Source organism: Pseudozyma flocculosa (assembly GCF_000417875.1).
Source record: "Pseudozyma flocculosa PF-1 unplaced genomic scaffold scaffold00013, whole genome shotgun sequence".
Taxonomy (NCBI): domain Eukaryota; kingdom Fungi; phylum Basidiomycota; class Ustilaginomycetes; order Ustilaginales; family Ustilaginaceae; genus Pseudozyma; species Pseudozyma flocculosa.
Window position 1 is genome coordinate 460,804 of NW_006920881.1, and position 6,837 is coordinate 467,640.

The following is a 6,837-nucleotide window of genomic DNA, read 5'->3' on the forward strand; positions in this document are numbered from 1 at the left end:
CTCGACCACCCCTTTCCGCTTGCCTCGCCACCGCGTCGCCCGCTACATACCCATCGACGACGCCACAACACACCACGCCATGGCTCGATTCGCACACTACCCCTCCACCATCCCTGCCGCCTCGCTCGACGGGCCTGCACCCTTCCTCCTCATCCTGGCACCTCTGGACCGAGGATGCACGGGCCTCAGCACCAACCTGGCCGAAGAGGGGTACGACGTCGGCGTCTTTGACTATCCCCCTCCTCCCACCGCCTCCTCGCCCTCTACTCCTCACGGTGACGACAGTGGAAAGGCGCTGGCCAAGGCTGTGCTTCAACGTCTGTCCGACGAGGGGATCGAGTGGCCGCAGTGGAACGCAATCATCACCGTCGGACTGCGCGGCGACGACGGCAGCGTAGTCCGCCACCTGCAGGACCTGTGCCCGGGATCCGTTGGCGGGTGGGTCCACTACGGTCCCCTTTTCACCGGCTCCTCCGACTTCCCCCTGCCCACGTCTCAATCGGCGCCGGCGCTCTACCACCTCGGATCGCACCAGTCGACATTGCTGGCGCACCTGACCAAGCTGGGCGACGACGGCACGATACCGCGCGAGAGCTTCCCGTTCAACCCGTCCTGGCCGTCGTCGTCGCTGCGCGGCCAAGTCGGCCCATCGCGCCCGGCAGCGGCCACCTTCTATCATTACGAGTCGGTCAGCGCCACGTCGGCGGCCGATTGGGCGTTCTCCTACCCGTTCTCGGACCACACGCGGCCCTTTGCCTTTTCACCGCCGCGCACCGATGCGGACCGTTCGGCGGCGTCGCTGTGCTACACGCGCACCCTCGCCTTCCTCAAGGCCCAAATCGGACCGCGCTTCCCCCTCGAGTCGATCTGGGACCGCCACACGTACTTCGAGTTTGCCACCAAGGATTCGGCGGCCACCATGTCGACCATGGTGCCCTCGCCCTACGTCAACCACGTCGCCACACTGACGGGCGGGAGCGGGTACGATGAGCTGGCGCGCTTCTACGAGCACCACTTTACCCGCGCCTCTCCGCCCGATACGCGGTTGCTGCCCGTCTCGAGGACGGTGGGGTCCGATCGCATCGTCGACGAAATGGTCTTCGAGTGCACCCACACGACCGAGATCGAGTACTTCCTCCCCGGCGTTGCCCCAACCGGCAAACGCCTCCGCATCGCCATGGTGGGCATCATCAATATCCGCGGTGATAAGCTCGCCTTTGAGAGCCTGTACTGGGATCAGGCCAGCACACTTGCCCAGCTCGGCCTGCTCCCCAGCGGCGGCAGCAGCGGCGGCGCCGGAGGCGGCAGCCTGCCCATCGCAGCGGGTGAGGTCGCGCAGAAGGTCCTCGACCCCTACGGCCAACCCAGTAACCTCCTCCTCACGCGGTGGAAGCACAGCGAAAACCTCCCCGTCCCCCCCAAGTGGACGGCGCCGCCACAGTCGTGATTGTGGCGCGTCGCGGTTCGGCAATCGGCGAGCCCCTGGTCAGAGGCCGGGAGCGACGATGTGACGATGCGAGCACGCGTCAGGGAGGCCACTGAAACGAGGACGCGGCGTTGTATTAGACGGCGTACGGTGGCGGCGGCGGCGACGCTGGGCGGCAGCTGGAAAGCAGCGACTACTGTGGAATCCAAGAAGGCATAATATCGACAAACGAACTTTAGCGAGGCACGAGTACGGGGGAACAAGAGAAAACAGAGACATGGCAGAAGGGCCCCGGATCGCCGACGCCGCGCGATGCCGTGCCACGCGAGGCCGGCTATCTGCCGTGGCTGTCGGGTTGGTTCCAGGAGAGGAACGACATGTCGCCCAGCTTGCGTGGGCGGATGAGGTGGCGCGCGGTAAAGATGAGGCCGAGGAGCACCGAGAGGGCGGCGACGGCAATGTAGGCAAGGCCGAGGAACGGGTTGCGGCCGCCGACCCACGACACGGTGCTGAAGACGACGCTCTTGGTGCCCTTGAACATGGCGACGGGGTAGTTGTCGGTGACTCGCAGCAGGTAGCGCCCGGCGGGCATGGGCTCGGCGTCGTTGCGCTTGTAGAGCTTGCGGAATGTGGGCAGCCCGGCGGTGCGCATCCACACCATAAAGTGCTCGTTGTCCGAAGGGTCAAAGATGGTGCCGTTCGAGTAGCCCTGGGGAAAGCCAAAGGCGCCGCCGGCGCCGGCGCCCGTCCAGAAGGGCGGCGGCACAATGTCGTTGGCGCTGTAGCTGGTCGGCTTGTACTTGTCGCGCTCGCCCGGCCAGACGATGCCGCGCTCGCTCATGACGTAGGTCTGGTTCTGCGAGTCGCCGCCGGCGACGTTGAGGAGGACGGGGTCGGCAAACGTGTCGTTGAAGACGCTGTTGGCGATGAGGCCGCACGGGTAGATGATCTTGCCGGAGGCGTCGTCGATGTCGAGCGGCTTGCACTCGCCGCCGTCGATGGTGCTGCGCGACACGGCCTTGCCCAGCAGCTGGTCCGAGTCAAAACTCTTGACATATCGCCGGTGGTTCTGGTAGTAGTTGGTCAGCTTGTAGTAGAGGAAGACGGAGGCGTCGAGCTGGGCGGGAACGCTAAAGTAGAGGTCGCAGGTGCGCGCCGCCTCGTCCCACGACCACGTCGGCGGCTGGTAGTTGGACGTGTTTTTGTCGTGCAGCTGGTAGTCGTATTTGGACGTGGGGATCTGCTGCTGCTGCGGCGAAGCCGGCGCCGTGCGGCAGTCGGTGTAGTCGATGGTGAACTCGTTGACCTGCGGAAGGGTCAATGAAGCGATGGGATGCGATGGGATGGGATGTGGACGGGTCAGTCGTCGATGCCGCGCCGGCGGCCAAGCTCACGCTGCGCCACGCTGCGCCACGCCGCGCCAGGCCAGGCCACGCCCCGCAATGCCGCGGCACTCACCTGCTGGCTAAAGTAGTAGAGCACGGCGCCGATGGGGGCAAACACAAGGCCGATGAGGAAGAATGTGGGGAGCACGGTCCTGGGGGTGAGGATGGGCTGCCAGGCCTTGAGGCGCTGCTGCTTGAAGGCCGTGTTGGCGGGCTTGCGCTGGGTAAACTTCTTGAGGCCGGATACGTCGCCGTTGTCGCTGCTGTCGCCGCCGTCGGGCCCCTTTCTGGTCACGTCGCCGGCGTCGGTGGCGCGCACCTTGCGCCTGAAAGGTGCCATGCTGGCGTGCCGATGCGGAGACGGGTGTGGAGGACGAGGTCGGCGTGGGCTGGCGGTCGAGGCGAGCAGGCAGAGAAGCTGGACTGGGACGGGTCGATGCGAGGATGCGCAGAGGGAAAGAGAGCGCGGTCGGTAGCGCGCGCCAGAGCGGCAGAAGAGTGCTGGCGGCGATGGATGGCGGTTGTGGTGGTGGTGGTGGTGGTGGTGGTGGTGGTGGTGGTGGTGGTGGCGGTAGCGCTGGTGATGGTGATGGTGGTAGTGGGGCCGATAGTCGGGTTGGCTCCAAGACCAGCGGCTCGTTTCCACCGGAGGCATGCATGGCTCGCAAGCGCTCTGTTGGTCCCTGTCGCTGGCTGCTGCGCTGGTCCTGGCTGACCGAGGGGGGCTTTGGGCGAGGCGGTGCCATGGCCTAGTTAGCCTGCCTGCACTCTCTCTTTCTGTCTTGGTCTGGCCTCGTTGTCTGTCCGCGGCCGGCCCGCTGGGCCACCAAACCAAATTTCCGGAGGTGGCAGGCCGGGGGACCCGATTCAGGAGGCGCCAAGAGGTGGATCGGCAGGCCCAGCCCGAGCGCGTCCATCGGGCATCTCTCTATTTCGACTTTCAGCGGGGCAGGCAAGGCTGCTGCTGCTGGCTCCTTTCGGGCACGGACGCCTGCTTGTGTGTTGGCTGGGCATGGCCCCTTTGTGTTGCCGGGCTGCTTGCTTGCGCCCCGACGATGTTGCCGGCTGCTCCCTCCTCCACCACCACATGGTGCTCTCTCATAGGCAGGTCTCTGTCCTTTGAGCGAGGTGGGCAGTTGGGCGGCCTGGCTTGGGTGCAAGGCGTCGCTGCGTCGCGGCGTGGCGTGTTGACCTTGAGAGGCTGCCCGAAGTGAGCCGTGGGAAGCTGGCCTGGCCTCAGTGGCCAGCTCGAGTGTGCGAGCGGGTTGCCTGGCCAGGCCAGCGGCCTGACTGCAAGAGGCTCTCACCACTACTCTCTCCCTGAGATGCGAGGTGCTGCACGCCGAGGCCCAGCTGGCCACACAACGCCCTGCCTGGCATCTCTCAAGCTACGCACGCACGCACGCACGCACACTCACACAGCCAACCAACCTACCTCTTTGCTGGTGGCCTGCCTGCCTGCAAGCTCGCAACACTCTACCTGCCTATTGCTTCAACCAACCTTCTTGACCGCCACGTTTCACCACCATCACGTCGTCGTCGACGCCTCCTCCTCCTCCCCCCCACTCCCACCATCACCGTTGCTCCATCTTGACCTGCGCTCGCTCCGCTTTCGTCATAGGCCTCGCTCGACCCCGCCGCCCCCTCCCACGCAGCGCACCTTCGCTTCTCGGGCGGGCGAACCCGTGCTTGCACTGCACCCGGCCTGCCTGCACATTTGCCTTCTCTTTCCACCTCGACCGCATCGACGCCGACAACAACAACGACGACGACAAGGCTGCATCTACTCGACTCGGGGTCCCACGTCCGCGCTCTTGCATCGAGCTCATCACCCGCACGCTTTGCATGCTCGTCGGCCGCGCCACGCACACCTCTCTGTTTCAGACCTCGACCAGCCTCCTGACCCTTCGCAATAGGACACGGCAACCAGCCTGGACCCCTCCAGGCCTCGGCGTGGTGTAGCATGTCGCAGAATGGCAGCGTCAGAGGGTGAGTAGTCGTCGAATAGCGCGGTACCAGCGCCAGGTCTCGCCGCTCGACCGCCCCTCCCGCTCACCCTTGTATCCCGCTTTGCCTCCTGCTGCTCCTCGAACCGGTCCCGGGCCACCACTTTCAGCAAAGCGGCAGCAGCGGCGGCTCAGCGCGACCGCTCTCTGATGCAGCTCCTCGATCCCAGCAACCTGATGCCTGGCCACACCATCGCTGACCTCTACAGCCTGCGACACCTCAGCCTCCAGGGCGGCATCCCCGACTCACCCTCCTGGCTGCGTGCCCAGGCCTGGAAGGTCCTCCTCGGCTACCTTCCGCCAGAGAAGAAAGAGTGGCCCACGGTGCTCGACAAGCGCCGCCAGGAATACTACCGCTTCGTGTCCGACTTCTCGCCGTCGAGCGCAGGCGTCCCACAGCCAGCGTCGCCGCACCTCTCCGAACGCGATGCGCTCCTCGATCAGATCTACAAGGACCTCTCGAGGTCCAGGAAGAATGGCTTCGCCTTCTACCAGGGCGAGGTGCGGCCCTCGCGCTCCTGCCCGCTGGCGCCCGAGCCCGCCGACCACCCGGCTTCGTCAACAAGAGGCGCGACGGCGCCCCGACTCGATGCCAGGCAGGCGCTCCTCGAACGCCTGGCCCAGATTAACGCCAGCTTCGCAGAACAGCTCGGCCGGCCACACCAACACCAAGCCGCCGAGCAAGAACAAAAGGCCAAGGCCCGGACAGAACTCCTCGCCGGCCAGCCACCATCTTCTCACGGCTCGGAGCCAGGCGCGAGCAACGGACCGCGCGCTGCTCCACGAACAGAAAAGGGAGCACTACCAGCCGGCCCGCCCATCTACCTCTCGCCTCCATCGCCAGGCGGCGCTTCGGCCAACTCATCCCAGGCATCTTTCGCATCGGCAGTCGACACGGAGACCGGCAATGCAGGCACGGCCGATGGTCCTGAGCGCAGCGATGTCGCTGGATTCACAGCAGATGCAGCGAGCGGTCCATCTGAGCCGAGCGACGGCGTCACACCGCCCATTGTCGACCGCAACTGGCACTCGCTCCTCCGCATCCTCTACTTTTACGCCCTCCTTAACCCGAGCATAGGGTACGTTCAGGGCATGAATGAAGCCCTGTTCACGCTCTTCTACGCCTTTGGCACCGCCGGCTCCCTTCCTCGCAAGGGCGTACGAGGAGCAGCGGCGCCGACGGGTCGGACAGCGAGCGTCTCGCGCGCCGCTGGAACTGGCAATGATGGCGAACCCGCTGCCGATGACGGCGGCGAGGGCGACGACTCCCTTGACGACGAAGACGAGGATGGGACCAGCCCTCACGCCGAAGCGGACGCCTTCTGGTGCTTTTCGCTGCTGATCGGCGAGGTCAAGGAGCTCTACGATTTTGAGGGCGTCGACCGCGCAATGTCGGGCGACATGCTGGCCGAGGCCCCCGCCACTTTATCGAGCGGCGTCGGAGGCGGCGGCAACTTCTTGCGGATCGGCATGGCGGGCGCGCTGAAGCGCTTCAGCCTGCGGCTGAGGTGGCTCGAGCCGGAGCTCTGGCGCAGCCTGCGCGCCGCCAACCTCGATCCGCGCATGCCCTACTACTCGTTCCGCTGGCTCGCCTGCCTGGTCAGCACCGAGCTCTCTCTGCCCTCGGTGCTGCGGGTGTGGGACGCGCTGCTTGCCGAGCAAGAGACGTCGCAGGAGGGCGCGTTCCCCGCCAAGATCGAGTTTCTCATCGACATGTGCTGCGCGCTGCTCATCCAGATCAAGCCGCTGTTGACACCTATCCTCGCCTCGGCCAGCGCCACGCTCGGCGATCCGAAGGCAGAGGACCGCGACGCCTTTTCCGAAGGGATGCGCGTGCTTCAAGCGTATCCGGAAGAAGACGTGGGACCCGTCATCGAGCTGGCCATCCTCTTCCGCCAACGCAGGCTGGCGGCGGACCTGACAGGCGACGGCCCGCCCGACGACGACGACGTCGCCGACGGTGCCGAGGCGGGCCTCGCCTCGGTGCGAGCCAGGGCCGCTCAGACGCTCCAGCGGTGGG

The 6,837-nt window shown here is 65.9% G+C and overlaps 3 protein-coding genes across 3 annotated transcripts in view; 2 read left to right on the forward strand and 1 right to left on the reverse strand.

The window, feature by feature from the left end:
- Positions 1 to 79: 79 nt before the first annotated feature.
- Positions 80 to 1,447, forward strand: PFL1_04156 (uncharacterized protein; the record flags this gene model as incomplete). Its single annotated transcript, XM_007881680.1, has 2 exons — positions 80 to 210; positions 286 to 1,447. 2 exons carry the CDS (start codon positions 80 to 82, stop codon positions 1,445 to 1,447), a joined length of 1,293 nt encoding a protein of 430 aa, XP_007879871.1.
- A 313-nt stretch (positions 1,448 to 1,760) lies between these two features.
- Positions 1,761 to 3,151, reverse strand: PFL1_04157 (uncharacterized protein; the record flags this gene model as incomplete). The annotated part of the gene is made up of 2 exons (XM_007881681.1): positions 1,761 to 2,732; positions 2,885 to 3,151. The coding sequence occupies 2 exons, from the start codon at positions 3,149 to 3,151 to the stop codon at positions 1,761 to 1,763; spliced, it is 1,239 nt and encodes a 412-aa protein (XP_007879872.1).
- Positions 3,152 to 4,774: 1,623 nt separating this feature from the next.
- PFL1_04158 (uncharacterized protein) overlaps positions 4,775 to 6,837 on the forward strand; it is a gene marked incomplete at both ends in the record, with an annotated part of 5,135 nt that continues 3,072 nt past the window's right edge. Inside the window, 2 exons of the mRNA XM_007881682.1 lie at positions 4,775 to 4,800; positions 4,928 to 6,800. Coding sequence (XP_007879873.1) covers positions 4,775 to 4,800; positions 4,928 to 6,800 — 1,899 coding nt within the window. The remainder of the gene's footprint in view (positions 4,801 to 4,927; positions 6,801 to 6,837) is intronic.